The sequence below is a fragment of the Branchiostoma belcheri genome, unplaced genomic scaffold (assembly GCF_001625305.1).
Source record: "Branchiostoma belcheri isolate BF01 breed outbred unplaced genomic scaffold, Haploidv18h27 scaffold174, whole genome shotgun sequence".
Classification (NCBI taxonomy): domain Eukaryota; kingdom Metazoa; phylum Chordata; class Leptocardii; order Amphioxiformes; family Branchiostomatidae; genus Branchiostoma; species Branchiostoma belcheri.
This window is the reverse complement of record NW_017803202.1, coordinates 55,085-80,673: the sequence shown is the minus strand read 5'-3', so window position 1 is coordinate 80,673 and position 25,589 is coordinate 55,085. Positions and strand designations below refer to the sequence as shown.

The window sequence follows — 25,589 nt, the reverse complement described above, 5'->3', positions numbered from 1 at the left end:
ATGAGCAAATCTGACAAAGTTTGGGCAACTTCTATGTCATCCTCAAATGAGGTGAAGCCTGATGCTTTTTCAAGTAGCTACAAGTCTCAGAAATACCCTGGTAGGAAGCTAACTTCACCATGTGTGTTAAAATGCATTGCCATGCGTTTCTAACTTTGGGGCATTATCAAAAGACACCTACAGCAGTGCTTCAATAACAACCTGGGCAATATCAGTCTAATAATACCCTGGTTTCTCCAATAATGCCCTGGTAATCTGCAATAACGCCCTGGTAATCTGCAATAATGCCCTGGATGAATTTATGCAATATTTTCTCTGTACATCCTAGAACATTATTGAGGCAAGTTTTAACAACAACCTAGCTGACATTTCAGTAATGACTAGGGTATCATTCAACAACGCCCTGCAAAATACACAATAATAATAATAATACCCTGGGTATGTGCTATTGTTCAATAATACCCTCTGTGGCAGTCTATAACACCCTGCGTATTGCCGTGAGCTGCTGTTAACTTGTTGTGCTGTTTTGTTGTTGTTTTTGTTGACTTGTTTATCTGCCAGCGCTGTAGCCAGGGAACAGCAGATTCAGGATGGCCTGGAGCTCCTTGTTGGTCGCCATGCTGTACCCCTTCCCAAGGTCGTGTCGGCAGGCCGGACAGCAGTACACCTGGGCGCGGAACGACCTCTGCAGGCACGCCTGAAGGTCAAACATGGAGGCAAGGTCAAACATGGTGGCAAGGTCAAGTTTGGGTCATGGCTGCCTGTGTGAAGGGTGGCGACTCCTTTACCCTTTACCGGTTCAATACCAAGGACAGGCATGTTTGCCTATGTGTGGATGGGCAGTGTTGAACACCATCCACACACAGGCAAACAGATCTGTCCTTGGTGCTGAACACCATCCACATACAAACATTCAAACATGTTTGCCTGTGTGTGGATAATGTTTGGCACCAAGGACAGGCATGTTTGCCTCTGTGTGGATGGTGTTCAGCACCAAGGACAGGTATGTTTACCTGTGTGTGGATGGTGTTCAGCACCAAGGACAGGTATGTTTGCCTGTGTGTGGCTGGTGTGTTCAGCACCAAGGACAGGCATGTTTCCCTGTGCGTGGATGGTGTTCAGCACCAAGGACAGGCATGTTTGCCTGTGCGTGGATGGTGTTCAGCACCAAGGACAGGCATGTTTGTACATGAAAAAAAGCCTCACCTTACAAACATTATGCCCACACTCTGTGGAAACCGGCTGGAACACCAGCTCCTGACAGCAGATGCAGAGGAAGGTCTCCTCGACCTTGGGCAGAAAGGAGTCGCCACCCTTCGCCGCCTTAAGGGCCTCGTCCCACAGCTTCTTATTCTTCTCATCCTCCTTAAGCATCTTCTGAACCTCCGCAGAGACTTCTCGCAACGCACCGCCCTTCTTCTTACTGGGAGTGCCTTCGTCTGGGGGAACAAATATACGGTTTACCGAAGCAAAAAAAAGTTTTTGCTCTGTTTCTTCTTCTTCCGTTCGAAACACTGACCTGGTCAATGACCTGAACCAGATTGTCATCAGTGTAACTGGTGTTGGGTTACACAATGTTGGAATTTTATAGTAGGTGGGATTTAGACTCCTGTCACCATATACGTGAATGAGTAAGAATAAACAGAGCAGACTATATACGAAGGTAAACATTATGCAAATGTTACCTTTCCAGTTGTTTGTTTGAATGCATATACATAACAGTATCTAAATATGATATTACAATCAAGAAACATGTAGCAGAAATGCGAGTATAGATTTTTGTTGGGCCCTTTCTTGTTAGCTATTATCTGAAATACTGGCCTCAAAAAAATTTCTTAGGAACATTGACACAAAATGAAGCAACATCCCTATTGAAAACACACAAATAGTAGGATATGTTTTAAGACTAAAAGTCATACTAGGTAACTAATTTTATGTCCCAAAGTAAGTGAAAACACATTCCATATCCTTCTCAGTTTGTTCTTCATGACATTGTTGAACTCCTACCATCTGAGCCCCGTTTCCTCTTCCCCTTGCCCTTAGCTGGTGTCCCTCCTTCCTTCTCCTTCTCCTTGGCAGCCTGAGCCTCCAGGTAGCCATCTGGGTACTGAAACAAACATCAAAACATGAAAAACTATACAAACAACACTAACTTCATAAAACCTACATCAGGGCTCTGTAAGAAACCTCTCAACTATGGCAGCCTGAGCCTCCAGGTAGCCAAGATGGACGAACTGAAGATCAGGGTTTTTTCTAGAAAAATTTGGTATGAGGGAGCAGTATCACGGCGAGGGAGCGAAGCGACCGAGGGGGGTTGGTGCGGAAGGGGGTATCCCCCCTTCCGCCATGTGAAGCCTTTGAAAATTTGAAGTTGAAATGGGACATTTTGAGGCTACTTGAGGGGAGAAATTTGAACTCTTAACCATTATGTACCTTTCCCAAATTTCTATTCATGCATATTTCACTTATAAAATATAAGTACAATCAACAGTACACACAATCTGCAAATCACCCTTCACACACGATCAATGTTACTAGTAGCTCCAGATGACAACATTGGGTTTGCCACAAGCTGAAACCTTTCCCATTGCACAATTGCAACACATTCATCCAAGCTGCTACAAACTCAGGTCTCATGTTTCACTTCAGAGCCTGTTCTATAGTATGCAAATGAAGGAGGTCTAGCTACATGTTTTTGGAGCAAGTTCTCAATGAACATTGTTTATTCCATTCAAACGTTTACTACTAGAGCTAAATTTTCAAGTTTGTGGTAAGATTTTGGAATTTTTATGAGAGTAACATAGTTTGTAATGCTAGAATGTATTGTTATGTGGTGTTGTTTTTGTATTTTTACTGGAAAAAAATTATTTTGAAAAAGACTTAGGCTTCAATCTGAAAATTGATATGAGGGCGCTGGTTTGTTACATGAGGGCGCAGCGCCCTTGTTCCCCTGTTCAGAAAAACCCCTGGAAGATGCTTACAGCATTTGACATTAGAACATCTCGACTTGAAAACCATCTACGCCTCAATCATGTTGTGAGGCATGCCTCTTCAAGGAGACTACCTCTCCAAGGTGGCCACTCTATTCAGGTTTGACTGATAATTTCTGTACCTAAACACTTCGATACAGCAGATAACCCATGAATAATCTAGATACACAAGAAAAAAACAGTTACTCCAAACTGGCTTTCAAAAGCAAAACATTGAGCCTGCTAGGGTCTCAAACCCAGAAGTTAAGTCTACAACCTGCACAAAAGACAAAGGTGATATCTTAAGTGTTGTTACCTGCATGGTGAGTCCAAGTTTCTTGGCTGTTTTCTGTCCCTCCTTGGTCCACGGGGCGGCTTCTGGGTCATCCCGGCGCAGCTTGTAACGCCAGACCAGGAAACCGGACTTCCCCTTCGCTGGCCAGTACTTCACTATCTGTGGGGAACAACAAACAGAGAGGAGAGGCAAAATTAGGGTCTAATCCACAGTAAGTAGATTCTACCATATGGATGACATCCTCTGTAGACTCTAAATTTAATGCAAGAATAGAGACCATAAACATTGTAACAAAAATCATTGAAGGGACAAAACATTGTTTCACGGCCAACAGCCATTTCATTGTATTCAAGAAGTGCAGAAAGAAACACTAGTGCAGTTACAGGCCTAGTATCAACACACTCAAGGCTACCAAACTAACTTCAATTCAACTATACATATATATCTCAATGTCATCTAAAATGTACTTGTGGCTTTACAAAGAGTACGGAAGTGCTTGTCTACAACTAAGACTGCACTTGGAAATGAAGATGACATAATGATTGTATCTGTTGCCACCTTGGGTGGTGTTATCCACAGCACGAGTGCTCTAAATTCCTTGAGGAGATCTCTGAATATCATTTTTACCTTATAGATGCCATCGTATCTGTTGCCGTCTTCAGGAGCGTACTTGGAGTGTTTTCGGCCCTTACAGTTCCTCAGCACCCTGACTGGTTTCCCCTCCTGCCATCTGTCCTTACTGTCTGCTCCTTTCTTAGTGTCCAGCGGCGCAGCGCAGTTCCTGGCTAGGGCACTAAGAGGAAGAAGTGTTTTGTTAATTCTTTTTCTGATATAGGTGTACAAAAATGCCTTCTATATATTACCCTTCACAAATATCTAAGTACACTCCAAATGCTTTCATCAACATACCAGGCCTGTTTATACTTCAAACAACGAATTTTGAACTTGTAGTAGCTGCATTGATAACTGGACAAGAAGCTCCGAAAACAAGAACTTCCTTCAACTGTTGGTGGCAAAATTTTTAGGTTGATTGACAACATAAATGGTAGATGTACAAAAAAGAAGAGGGTGAATCCACGAAGCAAGAAATTTGATTGGCGTGGCCTCTTCATGAAAAGTGCCCCCATTTGTTTACTAGTGCCCCCTATTGTATAGCTGTGGTACTGCAGCACTCACAGGTTCATCTTGGTGAGTTTCTGGTCACATGACTGCTCAGCTGTGCGCTTGTTCCCTGAGAGGTCACGACCTCCGCTGCCCGTGTACAAAAACTCCTCCCCATCATCCTTTGGGGGAGAAAAAAATTTTTTTTTAAGAATTAGAATTTCCTGCAATGCCTTACAGGTAAATGCAAGCAACAAGGTGATGATAAAGAACACAAGAAGTGCAAACAACACAGTCATATAAAAGCGGGTTTATGATAATTTCTTTATTCACCACCATTTGTTTAAGAGCTGACGTTTGGATGACCGCCTGTTATCTTCATATATTAGGGCAATTTTGACTAGTTCATTGTGCACTAAAGCCCGTCGGATCTTGCGAAACAAGTGGTTGTGAATAAAGAACTTTGCTGTTCAATCACTTACCAACAAAACCTGCACTGCATCTACATGTACATTTTCTAAAAGACAGCTTCTACCAGACACTTTTCTGCTGCCCTGAAGTGACAGTGCACTCACCTTGTCATCCTCATATCCCCCAGACAGGACGATGGAATAGGCTCCCTCTGTCTCCCTGCCGTGGATCCCAGACACATGAGGACGGTGGACACCAGCTTCACTGGCCTGGGGGGGACAACAGACAGTTAGCATCAAACCACTACGTCTTCATGCTTTCATCTAACAGGAAGCATACATACATTGTATACAATCGCTATTGCCTTCAGCAGGGCGATAGTAGTTGTTGATTTGTATACAGGTGTATATTTTAAACTACCCCTCAATCAGTTGTTTCATTATGGGAAGAAATAAATTAGTGGGGTCATGTGGCATTAACGGTAGAGCGTTCGTCCCAGAACCAAGAGGTCCCGGTTCAAATGCTGCCATACCACCGATCTTGTGCCCCTGAGAAAGGCACTTAACACAAATTTCCTCCCTTCACTCAGGTGAAAATGTCTGTTTTCCTTTCATGCGTTTGTCTGTGTTGGTGGCTGCATAAAAATTGTTTTTTAAAAAATAGTGTGCCGTCACCATGTCTTGTAATAAATATTCGAGAAGAAAGAAAAAAAGAGAGAAACCGTCCTCTTACCTGTACGCGGAATTTCCACATGGTTCCCACAGGCACCCCTGGGATCGGTCCAAAGTGGTTAGGGGGGACCAGGTTACACACCTTCGTCCTGCCAACACATGCCATGCCCTGCACAACAGGGGTGGGAGTTAGAGCATAACTCATAGTGCATTTGACTATCATTTGTCAATTCTAAACAATACTTGTACTTTTTGGGGGTTCGAAAACAGATAAACTCCAACACTTTTCTCCCATGAAGGCCATTTTAAAATGAAAAATGAAAAACTGCTACTTTGATCACCTTTTAATTATTCTATTTCAGTAACAAAAATCACCTCAATGCTAGAGAGAGAGGCAAAGATTTTTTCTTTACGTCTTCCTGTAATGACAAAGTCTGGAGTCCATTGTGAGGACTTAAATCTATTAAAATCTTATCTTGTTATATTTTGTCTAACCATGACCTCTCGACTTTAATGCAAAGATTTGAGTATTTCATGAACAAAGGCTCAAACAAACAAACGCACCTTCCCCCAGTCTCGAGTGCTGGTGCCTTTAGCGGACGCCATCTTGGATTTCTTCTTGCTCTCCTTGAGTTTCTCCCCAACCCTCACGATCTCAGACGTGTCGTTACGGCACAGAGGGCAGTACCTGGGGGGGGGGCAGAAAAGATTCCATTATCATTAACTTTGTCTCAACAATTTCAAACCCTGTCACAAGAAGAAGTCAACTCCCTGACTCCCACACTGTAAAATATAAGACAACATTTCTACTATCAACTTTTGAGCTTTGGAACAATCTTCCAAAGACAATAGCTATGCAGGAGCCTCGCCTCAACAATTTCAAACCCTATCAAAAAATATAAAGATAAAGTAAACATGGGTTCAGAGCAGTACATGGGGGTGGGGGCAGGATAAAGATTCCATTAACATTCACTAAGTCTCAATAACTTCAAACCGTATCAAATGTAAAGACAAAACAGAGCATCACAACACAGGGCAGTACCTGGGAGAGAATAGAAGCCATTAGAATTTCGGTCACGTGACAAGAGATCTCCAAGACAAGATCTTGGACAGAGTGCGTCTGAAAGAAGGTTCCCCAAAGAAGCTGATTTTTGTTGCATGTACTGTTTAAAATATTTGTCAAAACTCCATGCACATAGACAAACAAAAACACAACCCACAGGTCCCCTACCATTCATCATCATCCGGTAGTACCTCCATGGGTGGAGTCAGACAGTACATGTGGAAGGCAGAGTCACACTCATCACACAGTAGCTGCTTGTCGGGATCCTCCTTCCCTCCACACACGTGACAGTTACAGTGTTTACACTTCTTGTTGGGGTCGTCCAGACACTGCATACACTCTGGGGTCTTCTTACCTGGAACGATGGTTTAAATGTCAGTTAAGCCACAAAAACTTGTGCTTTGCATAACTGTAAGGAATAGGTAGATCAATGTCTTTAAATATCAGTTAGGCTATCCTAACTTGTGCATGCCTGCATGCGACAGGTAGGTTAGTGTCATCTAAAAATAAAAAGTAATAGTCTGACACTAAGTACAGATAACCTTGCTCTTTTACACACCACATTTGAACTGAAAAAATAAGCAAAATTTGCTACAGGGTTTGATACTAAGGTTTGATAATGTTGACCTCTTCTGTGAACAAAGTGAGTGACAGAGTGAGTGAACAAATATATAAAGAAAGAAACTGCTGTGTCCTTACGTCTGAGGTCTTCCATATCCTCGCCATTGACCTGGTTGATGTTGACGTTGGGACACTCGCCCGCCTTCTCAATCTTAAAGATCTCCTCTGTGAAGATCAGTCGGCAATCCTCGATGGAGTCTCCTCTCGAACTGGGGACAGGAGACAGAGACATTATTCTTTCAATTCAATCTTTACCTAAACACCTTGCAGACAATAGTCTGAATTATGTTTTTCTGACAATTCAATGACCATTGTACACTTTAGTCATCTTTCTGGGCGCTTGTATTTTCATTATGCTACCTGGTCTTTTTTAGTTGGTTTACTTGTGATAGTTTTCCTTTTAAAGTAGAAATATTTTGTATCTGCTTGAAACTCAAGTCTCAAATCTGGGTTTGTTTATTTGACAGACCTCTATTAGTGAGTACAATGTACAATGTCCTGGAGTCATAAAAGTAACACAATACACTGTATAAAACCTATTATACATAACATAACCTACACTATTATATATATATATATAACAGGGTGCCATCCTATTTGTATACCTGGGCTCCCACACTCCATACAAAAATATATCTTTAGGGAGCGAGTATGGGAGCCCTGGTATACAAATAGGGTAACAGCCAGGCTAGACTATCTTGGCTACTGTGGTTCGCATTTACCATTATGATAAGACTTAAACAGCATCTTTAAAGTAGAGGTAAAAGAACTCACCCCAACAAGATTCTGCCAATCAGTTCTTTGTTGGTTCTCTTTGCCTTCTACAGGGGTGAATTGGGAAGAAATGAACATAAAACATCGTCATGACCATTATCAAACTTTTACTGTTAAGAGGGATGGAGAGAGAGAAAGAGAGAGGGTAAGAAAGAGGGGAGAGGAGGGAGAGGGAAAAAGAGAGAGAGGGGGAGAGAGAGAGGGAAAGAGAGAGTGAGAGAGAGAGCGTAGTCTAGGGGAATTTCCCTGGTACCATAGACCTGTAAATACTGTACATAGCATCTGTCTTCTCTATCACATACAGTGGAAGAGTAGCTCTTTAGTGAGATAAAACTGGATCAAGATCACTTTCTAGTTTTACTTCCTTTTCCTTAAAAAAAACTGCCTTTCATAGATAGAAATAGAAAACTTCCAGCGTCCTGACCTTGGCGACGACCTCCACGTCGTACCAGTAGCCTCGCTCCTTGGGGTCGTCGGGGTTATAGTTCGCCATGACCAGCATGCCTTGCTGCACATCCTCGAACGGGATGACGGTCCGTGCCCGCGGTCTGATGTCGACGCTTCGGAGCTGCGCAACATCGTCCTCGTAGCTGGGACAGGTGGTGGGCAACACCGGGGGAAGATACACAGGTTGGAATATAGACTTAGAACTGTCTGTTATCATAGTGTTGGAGGCTGTGATGACCGCTTTTCATGGTGTCAGCTTTTGCTGGACTGATTTTCATAGTGATTAAGAATCATTTTTGAGGAACTCCTATTTATTTCTGGAAAAGGGAATGGGTCTTCAAGAGTTAGAGGTGTATCAGGCCACAAGCTCTCGGGAGGGGGCCCAATCAGCCCCTGGAAAAAAATCCCTTTCAGATATGCAGAATGCTATATACGTCATTTACTAATTCATTACAGTGACTAATGGAGATAAAGCAAACTAAATCTCTAAACAATTTTGACAAGTCCATCTGTAATAATTTTCTCAATTATTTCTTACTTTCCCCTTCCAAACTACTGTGTATAACAATCCAAACTGAAATAAAAAAAAAACGAAATTGCACCTACTCTTCAAACTTGACGTGGTACACCAGCCCCTCCTCTTCCTCTCCCGACCGACTTGCGTCACTCCCGTCTCCGTTCAGAACCACATTTTCCGCGGAAGCTCCGTTGGGAAGGCCGTCCACCTCCATGTCTCCACTGTCCCTTTCCGTCGAGGTAGCTGGTGCCGTTTCCTCGCGTTGTGAGGTAGTTTTATCGCCGTCGCCCTTCCCTGATTGTAAGGAGGTATCCACAGAAGATTTCTCCGTTCCCTCCTGTGTTTGTCTCGAGTCTGAGGTACCATTTAAGACAGAATTTGAGCTGCCGTGTGCGGGAATGTCTTGGGTAGCAGCGGCAGCTTCTTGGTCTTTGGACTCGCTTGTTGTTCCCTGAGAATTATCATCGTCTTTGTTGTGGGTTTTTTCGGAGGAATCATCGGAAGATGCCCGCGTAATTTTCAGGATCGTGGCCTCGAACCAGGCGCCGATCCGCAAGTCTCTGGCATCTACCAAATCCCCTACCTGCAACATTAGGAGCAAGATATACTTTTAAATACTGAGTCATCACATCATGATATGAAAGAAGAGCACCTTGAATAAGAAAACAAAGCCTAGATTCATTCAGAATTCCTAGGCTGGAAATACTGGGTGTATGTTCACTTCTGTACAACCAAATAAAATTGGAGCTAATTGTACCTATTTTGCACTGTGCCTACACCTAGATATTTGTGTAGGATTATGTACAAAAAGGTACAATCATACACCAGAATACAGCATATTCTTGTCAGTAGAGTGTCAGAAAATATGATAGAACTCTAAAGTGCAGCCCTACCCTGTTACTGATGTTACATTTGATGCAAAAACCCTCTTTTACAAAGAAAAAGGTTTCATATTTGTTACAACAAGCTGAGCTTTTATGACATACTGAAGAAGAGGTTGAAAGTTAGATAGTTGAGCAATTTGCAGTGACTGTGTTATAACACTCCTTACCGCGTAGAGTCCTTTGATGTGCCCTGCCTGCCCGCTTGTGGAAGGGTCGGACAGTCCTGTGTCTGAGTCCACATCCCCATTGGTCATCTGTAACACAGGATACACAAATTAACACTTAATAAAAACTGCTAATATCCCAAGTCTGACAGTTTTTCCCCTTTTTTTCAGATGGGAAAGCCAGTTGAACTCAACACATGTTTAGAAAGGACTTCAATGCTATATTATCTGCAGTATCTGTAAACCACCTTTAGAAAGAAAGTAAAAGTTTAAGAACCTCTAACAAACTATAGGGTTTCCTATAAAGATAAACATTATACAGGGATGCATGCTCATTTAAAAGAATCACAATACACGTACATAATTAAGTCTTCTTTTTAAAACCTGGTGACAAAAAAGTTTGTTTTCCATTTCCCATACAAACCTCAACCTCCAACCTTATCATAGCTCAAAAAAGCTAAAAACATTTAGACTAAAATAATTTTCTGAAATTTGTAAACTAATAAAACCTTACCGGTGCATCAGGGGTGGATGGTTCTAGTTCCAGCTCTTCCATTGGCTCCTCCTTGTCGGATGCGGTTTCCGTGGCGACGGAGCTGCCTTCTGATTGGCCCGTGTCGGCCGGCCTGACGAGCAGCTGGATGATCTCATTCAGCCCCACACTGTAGTCAAACAGGGTGTGCCCATCCTCAAGCTCGGGGGGGAAACAAAACAAGAAAATTAGGAAACAAACAAGCAAACAAACAATCCTTACACATACACACTTAGCCAGCCCCACACTGTAGTCAAACAGGGTGTGCCCATCCTCAAGCTCGGGGGGGAAACAAAACAAGAAAATTAGGAAACAAACAAGCAAACAAACAATCCATACACATACACACTTAGCCAGCCCCACACTGTAGTCAAACAGGGTGTGCCCATCCTCTAGCTCAGGGGGGAAAAAGAAAACAATCAGAGATGGCAGACTTCACCCCCTTACCCATACAAACATGTACACACAGCCAACCCCATATAATAGTCAAAAAGTATGGACACACCCTGACGGTTGTTCCAGCTATCAATCATGTTACCATGGCAACTATGGCTGCCCTGTCAATTCCTCTTAAAATTGTGCTCTATTGTAACAACCTCATGTGTAAGCTGCATATGTAACTACACAAAGCTTGAGTACATGGCTCCATTTGCCCCTCTCTCTGCTCACATATCAGGTGTAGGTGCAGGTAGACATCAGAAATACCCAGACAGCTCCAGTATTACCTACACTAATTAGGATACAGAGAACAGGTGGTATTTTGAACCATACATCAGGGCTTGAAATCGATATCTAGAAATAGATATCCTTGTGTATTTGACCTTTAAAATTCTATGGTGAAACAAACTATGGCATTGGTGTCACAAATTCTGTTGCTGAGCTACATTTTGGCAAGTTGACAGCATGTTCCAAACCAGTCCCAGTCTCCTTCGTAATTTGTACCGCAGTGATTCAGACCTGATCATGAGTCATGTTGTTATGTTGTAAGTATCGAATCCCTGGTACAGTCAGGTACCAGTCATCCAACATACGGCTTATACTTAGCTCTGGGCAAAATCAAGTAAACTCCCAGTTTCTGTACCGTAAAGCAAGTTATACATGCAGTCAACTGTCTTGGTGGTAAATATTTGTCATGGATTCATATATGTATGAGGATTTGACATATTTGAATGTAAGAGCAAGAGCCAGTCTTTCCATCCTGACATCTGCTTGGTTTTTGGTTTTCATTCATTTATCTGGATATTGGTATAAGACACCCAACTAAGGAACAACATAATTTCGGAACAAAAAAACATTAAACTCTGCACAAAGCTAGTGTTTTATTTTGTTCAGGTACAGGCTGTGTTATATTTTGACTCAGAGTGAAGTTTGCAAGTGGACATTTTTTAGCTTTGGAGAATTAACAAAAAGTTTATAATTTTCAAAATGTGCAGGAAATGACCCTGGGATGAAACAACAATTGTCTCTACCGCTGACGTCGCCATTTTGAAACGTTCTTTAAAAACAAATTAGGCTTTGCCCTTTGTTCTGAGTCGCCTGTTCTGGGAAAGGCCCGGGATGTGGATAGAGTTTATCGCAACGCTACAGAATTCCACCAGTGACCACAGAACAATACACAACCTGGATTTATCAGATCACTAATCAAAAACCTTGGTTACCAGCCACCAGGCCTATATACTTGTTTCCGTTGTAATGATTCATATTGTATTACCGGTATTGTAGTCTGCAGGGATTTTTATCGTCAATTTGGAAAAATGTCTCCACTGACTGAAAACAATTTGTAAGTCATGTCGGTGAAGGTTAGACATCCATGAAATAAGATACGCCAAAAAAAGTTACATGAGTCCTATCATTTTTTGGTACCACCAATAAAAAGTTAGAACTAGCCTAGGCTACGATACAAAACAAGAAACTTTCTTTCCACATCACATTTTGGCTTCATACTCATAGATGTTATGCTTTGGGATAGGGTTAATTCAACTTAGTACAGAGTATGTACATTAAAAAAAGACTAGAAAATTGACTTTGAAAGTCCAGTTTTACTATCCTAAAATTGCTTAGCGTGCCTTTAAGAACTACAACTCAGTACAAGTCAGTTTCTTAAACAGCAACCTTGTTCCTTAGCACTTTGATTTAAGGAGCAGCTACTCCTACTCGACCTCGCCATGACCTGTAAAGTCCTTCAGAAGCTTCCAGTGTTCCTTGATCCCCTTTTCCTGTTTTGCCACTGATGACTATCACCAAACAGGGCTTAAAATTTATTTTTGAGAATACATACACTGGTGCACCCAACTTAAAAAACTGGGTGCAAAAAAAAAAAAAACACTTTTGGTGCATTATGAAATTGTAGAATGTCAGCAAAAAACAAAAATTCCAATGAACCCTAGCCTGCGTTACACAAGCTCTCGGCCGGAGGTTAATGACCCCCACCCCATTAATTTTAGGGGGTGGCAACTTCGGGGCTAAGTTAGATGTGAGATGAATATGCTGTATACTACTAACATTAGTGCGAACCTACAAAATTATTTGGGTGCACTGGTGCACCCACAGAAAAAAATTGGGTGCACAGCTGCAATTTTGGGTGCACTACGGTGCACATGCACCCAGTATTTTGAGCCCTGCTGAATCAGAGGACAAACACGACAAATACTCTCAAATGGTCTGACATCAAGATGGCTGCCAACACATTCCGACTAACAAATTATAATGACAGTGGCCAAATTTGCCTCAATATCACAACCTGTAAACTTGCGATTGATTTGGCAAGGGTGTTATTTTGTATGACGATTTTACATGTAGTACTTCTTGCATATATTATAGGCCTTCTCTTACATGTCGATTTTGTCTTTCGTTTTCAAACTTGCCTACAATTATGACATTCAGGCAGTGGTATACTTTAATTTGGCTGTTATGTTCTTTTAGTGCATTTATGTACCAATACGTCAATACACCAACTATACTGTAGGTACAAAGATACATGTATGTCAAACGTTTTACTGCATTAAAACAGCCCAAGTATGCTTTGCACGTGACCTTTGGAACTAAAGTAACTTTCTTATGTAAGAGGTACCAATATACGAGAATGAATTATCTAATTCTTTACACTTCTCTTTTTTTTTTCAAGAGCCCACGACAAAAGGAAATACCTCAGCTTTAAAGTAACGAAAGCTGATTTGCAGACAATAACAACTACAAAGGCGTTTTGTGACGTTACACTACTGAGGGTAGGGCGAGTGGTTTAGCTGGTTTGGGGGAAAGTGCGAGTGTAAACGAGTTCACTGCGCAAGCCTGACCTAGTTAGCTGTAAACACCCCCAGAATGAAACGTTAGCCAAGGTATGACGCCATCTTTATGCAAATCGCTGTGGTATTTTTTTTCTTTGTCCATGGGCACATCTTAAACTTGTCTTGCAGGTTGTTTTTTTTTCGTGTGGCTTGGCTCGATTGTCGATTGTCCGAAGCCAGGCTGATTTTCACGGATAGTTACATACATATAATCTTTGATTTGAATTAGAATATTTACTGACAAATGTCACCTACGACGCAAGAGTCACGGGTATTTCAGTCGGTAACACCCACTCACCCCCGATCTCGTTTTACCAACGTACTACAAGCTTGACAATTAACGTTGCGTTTCAACAACGCCAATCACGACAAAAACACTGACATTCAAACTGTCAACTGCCATTCTTGCGTGGCCCAAAATTATGGCTACTTCCAAGTTTATAATTGCACTGCGGATTGCAGGAGTATTTTTTGTGTGTGAGCACTGTGTGCATGATCTTGTAACACCAACATTCAAGCTTGACAATTAGCGTTGCCATTCAACGACACTGATCACGACAAAAACACATACGTCACACCGTCAGCTATTACCTTCTATTCTAACGTGCCAAAATTATGGCTACTCCTAAGTTTATAGCTGCACTGCGGAGTGCAGGACTAATTTTTTGTGTGTGTGTGTGAGCACTGTGTGCACGAAGGGCATCTCTGCAAAAACATGTCAGCCAGCCAGCTTGTGCCAGCGGAGCCATCATTATGCTAATGACGTGTTTGTACTAGGGCTGCCATGCTGCCTGCCTGGCCTTCTCACAAATGTAGGGGACGGGGGACAGAATGTTCTAGTTCTACCGACAACCGCACCATTTTCTAACCGTGCTAATGCACACAATGAGGTTACGGTTGTCAATTTTGCATCAGAGGGATACATGTAGCCTCCGTAGAAGGCTTATACTATAGAACTGGGGGTTTGGTGGTCTTCGGCTGTTTTCTGATTAGCCCAGTTCTACAGAAAAAACGGGATTAATTCAACCAGGCCGGCGATGTTGTCTATATGCAATCAGAAAATAGCACATAAAAGCTCCCAAAGACCCCCAAAACCCCCAGTTTTTGGCATGCTATGGAGGCTAGGATACATGTATGTTACTGCGTAGCTGAGAGTGGTACAGGCAAGCTGGCTGGCTGCAGGCTTTGTCTGGTGCACTCAGCAAAACGGAGATGCCAGAAGGCAAGGCTTTCCCCCGAACAATAAGCTCTGTTGTGCCTTTTTTTTCCTCTCCTCTCCCGAAGTTTTACACACATAAAGAAGCCTGGGTTCCGATGTTGTGTGTCGTCATGTGTCTGACGGCATACAAATCGAGAATTCCTGGCTTGTCCGGAGGCCCTTTGGGCAGGAAGTTACACTTTTCCTGTCTGATGTTTCCAGCGACTACATTATTTCTCAAACATCACACAACTACCACCCTTAAGAGTGGTCCTTTCTTTTCGATTAACGACCAACTGCAAATTCTGTCTGCATGTGTGACTCCTAGGCAGTTGTTTTGATGTCAGAATGTTGAAAAATTGGCAAAATGAAACGTAATTTGACATTTTGGGGGCTTGTCACACTTTCTGAGACAAAATCTGAGCAGATCACTTGCCCCTTGGGCACTTGAAACTCAATTCCTGGATGCCGTCAACTCTTCTGGATTAAAAATTTAACAAAAATATTCAGTAATCGGCAATGACAGCTACAAAATCATGCTTCTAGTTAACCTAGCTTGCCTTAATACCAGCTCACGGGTAAGTTTTTCCTCAGAAACGCGAGTTTTGTAGGCCATCGAGACGAGGTCTTTTGTTGCTCGGGCCTTTTTACCTCAACGCCCGCCGATGTCAATGCAAAGTGCCCTGGATGACCCCGTTGGCACTTAGGGCGCTACAAATGCCAATACGGAACCTTACAACACACAAAGACAGCGTACACCCTACAGAGGCTACTCCTAGAGAATCTGGAGGTTTGAGGGCGTATTTCTGAGGAAAAACAGCGAGTTTTCTGAATGAATGAGTACCTGTTTTCCGCGGTAGAAGAGGCGTTGTCTCTCGGGCGGCGAGTCGTCGAAAACTTCGTCCACCCTCCCCCTCAATTCCTCGATTTTCGTCAGCTTCGACAGGCCGTCTATCTGTACCTGCCTTTTTCCGTCAAACGTACGGACTTGGATCCACATCTTGGCCGAATTTCTCGGGCAAGAGTTCTTCTAGCAGCGTGTCTTTTATAAGAAAGGGAGCGAGCTCTGTAGCTGTGTGTGTGATAAAAGAAGTGAACACAAACGGCTTTAAATATGATAATTTCACCCACGTGTGGGAATGGCGCGAACAAGATCTCGCGAAATCTCGTTCGGAAAAATACACCCTTTTACAAAACACAACCTTACAACAATAAACAAAATTATAAAAACAGCCTTATAGATTCAGTAGATAGGCTAGTTGTGCGTGGAAACGGACAGTAGTGGGAAAAATGAGAGAATATTTTGTGATGATCCAAGATCTCGCGAGAGCAGGATGCAAATACGAAATTTGGCGGGAAAGTTGATGGGTTGATGTGGGAGTTCAGCCATGCGTGAACACAGGCCGCTGTCAACAAAGGACCAGGCGAATCTAGCGTCACATAAAAACAAACAGCATTCGTCCAAAAAAAGAAGAAAAACGGAGGTTAAACTAGGTAAATTTCCTCTCAGTAATACTCAAAGCACACCCCTGACAAATGACCTGCAAAAATGAAACAACGACATTAAAAAAAGCTCAATAAAATACTAGAAAATGCTAGAGATCGTTGTGAATTTTTAATTGCTTTCTCCAAGTGTCCCTTGAACTAGGAATTGAAGTCCTGACAATGTTGCCAAAGGACCTTGAATTGAGTGACAGGAAAGATGGACGATTTTTGTGCCAAAGTTGAGGTAACTAACAACTGCCACGCCCACCAAAACAACAGAACAGATTTCAGACTATACCAAATCCTCCACAGGGGTGGAGGCTATTGGGACGAATTTTCAGAGCACCACCTTATCATTGATGCTTCTTAATAAGTAACCAAATCTTTGCTGTTTAGATAAAATTTCACTGAGGTGCGTAAAAAAGTAAATAAAAGACCGGTGAAAGTCCGTTTAGTGGGCAGAGCCTTCTGTGGACTCACCTGACAACCTTTGACCTATTAAGGCATTTAGGACTTGTCACGCCAGTGGTTGTAAGCGAATAGCAGACCAGCCCGCGAAAGAAACTCCCTCAAACTGCGCCTACCAAACACATCCACAACGTTTTGAACATCGACGGCATTTTAGGCACCCTTTCCACCATTTCTGACCGCCGTCGACGGCAAAAATGCTCGGTTTCTTGCTTTTTTTGTTGGTCGTTTTCGGTGGCGCTGGACTTTGGGTCCACCTGAAAGGGATAGAATATGTGATGATACACCAACGATGGGTTTTCGTGTGCTTCTTTTTGCTGCCTTTAAGCGTGATTTTCGACATGTACCACTACCTGAGGACTTGGATCGTCTTCCAGCTCCACAGCGCGCCCAAGAAACACGACGACAGAGTAAGAAACATCCAGAAACAGGTAAGACATCTTCAAGACTTAAGCTAATAACGCAAGGTCGTTTCGTAATATCCAAGCAGATACGCTGTTGTTTCTTCTTGAGTCTTGTGTTTTCGCTCGTTCTGTAAGTCTTCTTTTGGCTAGTTTTTGGCGATCGCTGAAAAGAGGAACTACATACAATTCTTGTTAAAATGTCCCTTCTTTAATAAAATCTATTGTGAATCGATGGCGAAGCCTACGAAAACGTGACAAACATCAAACATCTGCTTGGAGAATGCGTTGCCTACTTGCCACCTATGCGCCCTTCCTTCAATGGTAGCGGTCCAGCGGTCGCATTTCTGTTTATTTTTGGCAGAACATGACCGCACAAGTCTTTTAAAAGGCTACAGTATCGATAATATTTCAGATATAGGAGAAGTCTCCTTTTAATTTTAATGTTTGTGTCGCCGTTTGTTGCCATGGCAACGTAATCACGCCACCTGCCACATAAATTATATACAATGTTCCAAGGAAGATACCATTTGAACATATGCTTAGCTACCATAGGGTCTGATTCTGAAGACCAATTTGTGACCAGGATGATTTAGCTTGGAAAGTATGTTTTCACCAGTATTTGTTTATAAAAAATTGGTTGTTTAATACATTTAAGAACTCAATTTTGAGTGAATTTCTGCAGTTTTTTTGTGATATGGGATTACATAGGCCAATGGAATGAAGTGGTTAATTTTTTTTAGCAACCAAATAGTTAGAATCATGCCAAATGTGAGCTTGTTGAAGGGTTGTGTGGATTTTGTAGTCCATAAGGAACATTTCTATAAAAGTACACAACGTCCACCACACAAAAAAGCAGAGTCAATATTGGACTTTTAGCATATTGGTGATGCACTAAAAAAATCTGCCATGCAAGAGACAATTTCTTTATATGTACTTAGTATGTACTTACAAACTCTCCATGGCCAATATGCTAATTTTGTATGGAAAACGCTATAAGAAATCCAAAGCAAAAATGTCTAATTTGATACTTTGTTTGAATAGAAGCCTTGTTTTCTATTGGCCATTGCCTCCACATTCGATGGGTAGAACAAGGGTCAAGGACAACATGGCCGTCTGGTGTAAATAAAGATTATTGATTGGTCGGTTGGTCAGTTTGTTGACCTTTCTCATATGCCCTACTGGATGTTGACCTAGAGGGGTCAGATCCTGACCTGTTGTCTGTTTTTAGACTCTAACTGGCACTGCCACTACAGAAAAACTTTTCTTATTAAGATAGATTAAAGTTATATGCTTTATATGTGGGCTGTTGTAAGGAGGATGGCAGTCTTATGCAGATTTTTTTTTAAAACAAGAGTCTTTTTATAGATAGATTTTAGATTAATTTTTCCTCTATTCCTCCTTTAAAAATGACATGTAAGTACTACTTTCTCAGCAAAGCTCTAAGTGTTTGAGAAGAGTATGGGAGTTAAAACTCACCACTACTAGTGGATTAGCCCCCTGCTGTAGTGATTGCACTGTGTGGCCCAAGGGCTACAGAAACGGAGACGGGCACCACTATAAGGGACCATGCTAATGGTTGCGGGGAGGACTTTAACAAACTTTTTTCCTCTGTACCCGGGAAGTACAAACAGACTAACCAATCAAATGCCTTTTTTCTTATAGCCAGGTGCGACTCCACCAATCAAATGCCTTGTTCTATCTCTCCCCAGGTGCGAGCGTGGAAGGAAGACGGGAGCCGTAAGCCCATGTGCACAGCGCGGCCCGGCTGGCAGACCATGAGTCTTCGGGTCGGCAAGTACAAACAGACAATGCAGAATATCAACATCAACCTCATCGACATCCTGGAGGTGGATGTCAACCGCCAGGTCAGGCTCCACCAATCAAATGCCTCGTTTCTTGTAGCTAGACCTGGCTTGACCAATCAAATGCCTGAGGGCTACTAGCTACTAGTAATTACCAATTCGAAAAGAGAGAGAGAGAACTAACTTACTAAGGCATCAATCGTATCAAGAGCAATTGGTATTTTCCTTGCAAGAACTAAATCTCCTGGGGTTTTTTTGGAGACAGATGTAGAATAAGTGTAAGGGCTAAGGGGTTTGAAGTAAGTTTAGTTTTATAATTATTCCTAGTAATTTCTAGAGTTATTTCTAATGGAATAACACTTCAACATTTGATTTTTACCTTCATCTTCATTCTGAAAGAAGAAGAGAAGAAGGTTATTAAAGTTTGAACAAACAACAGTACTGTTTTGCTCTCCAAAAGCTCCCTAAAGATTGCCTCTGCTGTAGGTTGTGCATGTGGAGCCACTTGCGACCATGGGACAGATCACTTCCAAATTTGATTTTTGTCCTCACCTAGAGTTAGGAAACTTCTGAAAGAAAACGAGAAAAATAGTTACTTAAGTTTGAACAAACTACAGTACTCCAAAAACCGTTACTCAAACTACTACTATTTTGCTCTGTTTTACAGGTTGTGCGAGTGGAGCCGCTAGCGACCATGGGACAGATCACTGCCACCCTGCTGCCACTGGGCTGGACTCTGCCTGTGCTGCCGGAACTGGACGACCTCACTGTCGGTATGGCTGATCAATTATGGATTGATTGATTGATTTAGTACAGGATTGATTGAATGATGGAAGGATTGAGAAATTGATTCAGGATTCATTGAATTCATTGAAAGATGGTCCTGCCTGAACAACCTCACTGTCGGTACAGCTGATCAATTAATGGATTAATTGAATGATTGATTCAATGAAAGAAAAATTGAAAGAGTGATTAATGACTTTGAAATATTGATTGAAAGATTTTGTTAGAAATTTAAAAGATTGATTTCATATACTAGTATTAGGAACACTTCAACATGGTGCCTTTGAGAATTGGAAAAATGAAAGCAAGCTTTAAAGACATACATGTATTTTGACATTGCACATTTTTATGGTGAAAATGAAGGGTTTATACTTTTGTTGCAGGTGGTTTGATCTGTGGAGTAGGAGTAGAGACCTCCTCCCATCGCTACGGTTTGTTCCAGCACAGCTGTGAGGCGTTTGAGCTGGTGCTGGCTGACGGCAGTCTGGTCAGGTGTACCAAGGTGGGCAGGGGGTCTTATACTCTCATTACATGCAAACTTACAGTCTAAAGAGAAACTCAGAAAGGCATAGCTTACATGAAGTTGAAAAGAAGTTGGAAAAAAAAGGAAATACCTGTTTAGACACATTCACAGAAACTTGACTGGTTGAGCCCTTTGCCTAAAGCAAAAACACAAGCCTCAATGTTTTCATGCTTGACCCTGGTCTGACAACAATGTAGAAAAAAGATAAAGATAAATAAAGACATCTTTCAGTACCAAGGAAAGCCGCCAGGGGCCCAAAATCTAATCATTTTCAGATTTGGGGCCACCCTATCCACACACCAAATATCAGATTCCATTCATACATTTTGAGTTATGCTGTTCACAGACAAATAAACAAATGGACAAACGCTACTGAAAACAGAACCTTCTTGGCAAAGGTAATAAAAAGGCAACTACCACGTGATTCTGCTTCAATAAACTTTTTTTCCATCCAGGATGAGAACCCAGACCTGTTCTACGCGGTGCCCTGGTCCCACGGCACCCTGGGATTCCTTGTCGCCGCAGAGATAAAGATCGTCCACGCTGCCAACTTTGTCAAGGTCGAGTACAAACCCTGCCACACGGCCGAGGAGGTCAACAAGGTCTACACTGAGGAGGTCTGTATATGGGCAGTTTTTAGAAAAATTTTAATGATCCGTATGAAAATGCACCTCATTTACTTACTTAGTCCTCTTCTGAGCCAGCTGAGCATGACTCTTAAGGCAGAAGGTAGCTCTTCCATCTGGCCCAGGTCCGCTGCCTCATCGAGAGTGGAACCATGGCTCCACACTTCTTTTTCGATGGTTCTTCCGGTTTTTCTCTCAGTCTCCTGGAAAAAAACTCATCTGTGTTCAAACTTGGTATATATCATGATGAAGTTTGATACTTTCATTGAACAAGCAGAAATTTAGCTCAACTGAAGTTTGATGTAAGAGCGACTGAAAATTTGAGGTGAGGTATTTCTGCTTGCATTGAACGAACGTATCAAACTTTGCCAAATAAAATTTTGGTAATGAGTTTGCTCAAGGTGTTTGTAGTGGCATGGTTTGCTGTTGGCAAAATTTGCGATTGGAGAGGGTCATTTGCCAGAAAAGTATACTAGTAGTTTGATAGCTAAATGACATTAACACAATCCATACCTACATACATATTGGAAGTTTGAAGTCTCCAACTTCTTGTTTGTTTTCAGGTTCTGAAGAAGAGCGACAATGACTTTGTGGAGGGGCTGATGTTCAGTGAGAACGAGGCTGTCGTCATGACAGCAAATCTGACCAATCAGGCAGAGCCAGGCAAGGTAGGCTCGGTCACTAGGTCATTGTCATGGCAACAGGTCAAGAGTAGGGGTGACTGGGTTATGCTTGGCCAAATTTCTTAAGCACACATGGTCTTTATGTGCAGCACTGTCTTGGGGACAGTATGCAGACTTGTGCAATCTCTTCCATCACTCAACAACCAATTACTGAAATGTAGAAGATGCTCTACCAATGCCATAGACAAACTCCTCTTTTCTAATCAAATACAGTGTGAACCTGATGAGCTACTGTTACTTCCAAACATTTCGAATGACAATACTCTTCTTCAGTGTCACTAGAATGAACTGACAGAACTTCTATAACTTAGGAACTAGAAAAATGGTAAAACAGTAACAGTACATTCAGCAAACTGCTTGGGCTTCCAACCCAAAGTAACGAGGATTATTTCCTTGCCAGGTGAACTCCATCGGTCTGTACTACAAGCCGTGGTTCTTCAAACACGTGGAGACCTTCCTGAAGACCGGCCCTGGTGTGGAGTACATCCCACTGAGGCACTACTACCACAGGCACACACGCGCTATCTTCTGGGAGCTTCAGGTAAGGCCTAGGAAAAAAAGCTCTGTTTCCCAACTGACATTAGAAAACCTGCTGACCCTAGCCTTTTTTTGTGTGGACCCCTGCAAGGGACATAAATTTTTTAGATGATTGACCTTTCTAGCTCCATGACCTGACACCTGAGAGATGAAACATTGTACAATCAGTTTTCCAACATGGACATTGAAAATGAAAGTGTCAAATTTTACTTTGTTAAACTGTAATGTATAAGTTGCATCACTAGAGATCACCAAAGTCTATAAAAAAAGACAGAGAAAAAACAAGGCCAGACGGTCAGATGTTTCAGGTAGCAGCCACTACCTCTTGTCAGCGTCACCTTATTACCCGGATGTCTAACTCTCACCTACGACATTTGTTTGCTTGTTTGTTCCTAGGACATCATTCCTTTTGGAAACAACCCAAGTTCCAGTTCCTGTGCGGGTGGATGGTCCCGCCGAAGGTTTTCCTGCTGAAGCTAACGTTTGTTTCTTTGTTTGTTTAATTGTTCCTAGGACATCATTCCCTTTGGAAACAACCCAATCTTCCGCTTCCTGTGCGGATGGATGGTCCCGCCGAAAGTTTCCCTTCTGAAACTGACTCAGGGAGAGACGGTCCGGCAGCTGTATGAGAAACACCACGTGATCCAGGACATGCTCATCCCGCTCGACAAGATGGGCGAAGCGCTCAGGGTCTTCCACAAGGAGATCAAGGTTTGTAAGAGTGTGACTGTATGGCTGTATTGTATCCATGTGTTCCTGCAACTCAAAACCTATTGCTGGTATAACTGCCCCTTGGCATAACGCACCAGCTTTGCAGGCACACTGACAAACCTAACATCAATTGGCAGACTGTAGGGGCATTGGATCATATTAAGGGGTGTCCCCATTTTGACTAGCCTGGAATCCTGATGATCCTACTTTACATCCAGTCTCTTCCTCTGTTGCTAAGTACCAGATGACGTCTGACACTCAGGTTAATGCAAGATTGTTTGACTATTTGCCTGCAATATAAGTGTTCTCACCGGCTTTGTGTGGCAAAGGTCATCAAATGGCACAGTATTATAAATAGGATATCGTACTGCAAAAAAGGCTGGACTGTATTGCAAATTGGCATTGTAGTACTCAGTCTGGTTCATAGCAACAATTCTTTGTAACTGTAATACCCTCCCCCCCCCTCTCTGCAGCTGTACCCGTTGTGGCTGTGCCCCATGCTGCTCCCCTCCCAGCCCGGAATGGTCCATCCCAAGGGTGACCAGGATGAGATGTACGTGGACATTGGCGCTTACGGAGAGCCAAAGACCATGGACTTCGAGGCTGGCACGACCACAAGGCGTCTGGAGGAGTATGTGCGCAGTGTGAATGGGTAAGGAACAATGTTTAAAGATAAAACTTTTGATCCAACTGTAACAGTGGGGTTCAAATGCTGCTAACTGATCCATTCCAAGAGGTCTGAACCTTTTGGAGTCGTCATTAGCACACTGGTGTCATAAGCTGGCTGCCGGGTTTTGCTGTTTCTACTCTCTACCGTTTGTTTCACTGGTTCCCACACTGGGAATCAAACCCAGGCCTTGGCTGAGTGAGAGTGCCAAATCCTAACCGCTGGACCGGGTTTGATTCCCGGTGTGGGAACCATGTATATATGCATGTGTATATTATGTGTTTAAGTAAGAATATACAGAGCAGTAGTTTTTAAGGCTAAACTATGTGAAGGTAAACAAAATTGTATTTGCTTGGCAAACGTTACCTATCCTAGACTAGTTTGACTCACATTTTGTTACCCACCAGGTTCCAGATGCTGTACGCGGACTGCTACATGACTCGTGAGGAGTTTCGCCAGACGTTTGACCACACCCTGTACGACAAGATGCGGGCAGAGCTCAGCTGCGAGAAGGCCTTCCCTGAGGTCTTCGACAAGATCTGCAAGAAAAACAGGCACTGAGCAGTCAACACTGAGGACAGCCACACACTCAGTGGACACCAGACATCCATAAATTAAATTCCAAAATTTCAAATCTTCTCCAAAAAGACACAGTATGAATTTAAACTGTTGTATCAAAGAAATAGATTTTAAAGCAAAATAATTGGTTCAAATAGATAAGATATTCAAATAGATAAAAACAGTTTCTGCTGCTTGTACATGATTGTACTTACCAAAATACCTACACAGTCTGGGTTTTACAATATATGCAACTTGTATAATTGTAACAAAATACCGAAATACATGTAGCCTGGCTTTATGCTGCTCATATAAATTGTACTTACCAAAATACAAAACTGGTGCGCTACACCTTGAGGCAGTTCCCTGGATATAATTATGCAGTAAAAACACAAAGAAAACAATACTGCCAATTTTGTGCTAGTTTAACCTTTTCTCTGCTGATGCCTGCTGTTACCAATACAAATCTGCTGCTTTAAAGCATCCTCAGCAGAGAAAGGGTTAACAAAATTTTACACAACTGCTCAATTAGATATATTTCGATTTGGGTCATCAGCACTCAACATATAAACTGTTATGCCAAAGACATTATTGCCAGTGACATTCAGGAACTTTCAGTCCATCTCTCTTGTATCAAATTGAGATTTGCTGTCTGTATTTTCTTCTAGATAATGTTTAATCACTGATTAGGTGTCAGTGTTACCTCACTGTATGTTACACTTGAACATGGGTGTTACCTTGAGTAAATACAAGGGTGTTTAAACTCCAAAACTACCATATAATGATTATATTATGGTTTTTATCTTCTAAAAATGGTGATTTATAAATGATTTGTTATGACAATCTCCAAACAAAGTATTATTTGCTGCAGTTTAGATAATTAGATTTCGATAATGAACAAATACATGTACAGGGGTTTTTCTAAACAGGGGAATAAGGGTGCTACTCCCTCATGTAACCAGCCAGCTCCCTCATATCAATTTTCAGAGTGAACACAACTTTAGTCTTTCTCAAAATGATCTTTTTCCAGTAAACATGTAAAAATATTATATAACATTGCATTCTAGCATTACAAACTGCTTTACTCTGAGACTCATAAAAAAATCCCCCCTCGTTCGCTTCGCTCCCTTGCCATGCTAATGCCATCTACTCCCTCATGCTAAATTTTTCTAGAAAAATCCCTGCATGTAGCAAATGATGATCTCACAGTACGTAAGCAGTTTTACTACTGTTACTAGTTTTTACATATCAGAAAATTACATGATTGTGTTTCATGTAGATTGAAATCCAATACATTTGTACTGTATTTTATTGTAAGACTTTCCAATGAGATTTCTAGAAGAATGTTCTGAGTCCCAATCAATTATACATGTACATGTACTAGTACATGACTCAGTATATTTTCACTCAG

General features: G+C 42.0%; 2 protein-coding genes across 2 annotated transcripts; one reads left to right on the top strand and one right to left on the bottom strand.

Moving 5' to 3' along the window:
* Window positions 1–512: 512 nt before the first annotated feature.
* On the bottom strand, window positions 513–16,105 carry LOC109467064 (E3 ubiquitin-protein ligase UHRF1-like). The gene is made up of 17 exons (XM_019764967.1): window positions 15,776–16,105; window positions 10,432–10,611; window positions 9,921–10,007; window positions 8,959–9,452; window positions 8,330–8,495; window positions 7,906–7,952; window positions 7,210–7,340; window positions 6,679–6,865; window positions 6,012–6,135; window positions 5,509–5,616; window positions 4,941–5,045; window positions 4,441–4,547; window positions 3,892–4,057; window positions 3,286–3,423; window positions 2,008–2,107; window positions 1,207–1,439; window positions 513–697 (listed from the first exon to the last, which is right to left on the bottom strand). Exons 1-17 carry the CDS (start codon window positions 15,929–15,931, stop codon window positions 551–553), a joined length of 2,676 nt encoding a protein of 891 aa, XP_019620526.1. The 5' UTR covers window positions 15,932–16,105; the 3' UTR covers window positions 513–550.
* Window positions 16,106–16,920: 815 nt separating this feature from the next.
* Window positions 16,921–24,202, top strand: LOC109467065 (delta(24)-sterol reductase-like). The gene is made up of 10 exons (XM_019764968.1): window positions 16,921–17,315; window positions 18,998–19,153; window positions 19,758–19,863; window positions 20,257–20,375; window positions 20,852–21,013; window positions 21,586–21,690; window positions 22,106–22,246; window positions 22,756–22,953; window positions 23,427–23,605; window positions 24,028–24,202. The coding sequence occupies exons 1-10, from the start codon at window positions 17,082–17,084 to the stop codon at window positions 24,179–24,181; spliced, it is 1,554 nt and encodes a 517-aa protein (XP_019620527.1). The 5' UTR covers window positions 16,921–17,081; the 3' UTR covers window positions 24,182–24,202.
* The last annotated feature ends 1,387 nt before the right edge of the window (window positions 24,203–25,589 follow it).

Bases quoted from the DNA above. Each gene is read 5' to 3' on its own strand.
- LOC109467065 (XM_019764968.1), top strand. From the start codon at position 17,082: ATGCTCGGTTTCTTGCTTTTTTTGTTGGTCGTTTTCGGTGGCGCTGGA. The intron at 17,316-18,997 runs GTAAGACATCTT...ATCTCTCCCCAG, and splicing joins TAAGAAACATCCAGAAACAG to GTGCGAGCGTGGAAGGAAGA. The intron at 22,247-22,755 runs GTAAGGCCTAGG...AATTGTTCCTAG, and splicing joins CTATCTTCTGGGAGCTTCAG to GACATCATTCCCTTTGGAAA.
- LOC109467064 (XM_019764967.1), bottom strand. From the start codon at position 15,931: ATGTGGATCCAAGTCCGTACGTTTGACGGAAAAAGGCAGGTACAGATA. The intron at 10,008-10,431 runs GTAAGGTTTTAT...CCTGTGTTACAG, and splicing joins CATCCACCCCTGATGCACCG to ATGACCAATGGGGATGTGGA. The intron at 5,617-6,011 runs GTGCGTTTGTTT...CCTGTTGTGCAG, and splicing joins GCACTCGAGACTGGGGGAAG to GGCATGGCATGTGTTGGCAG.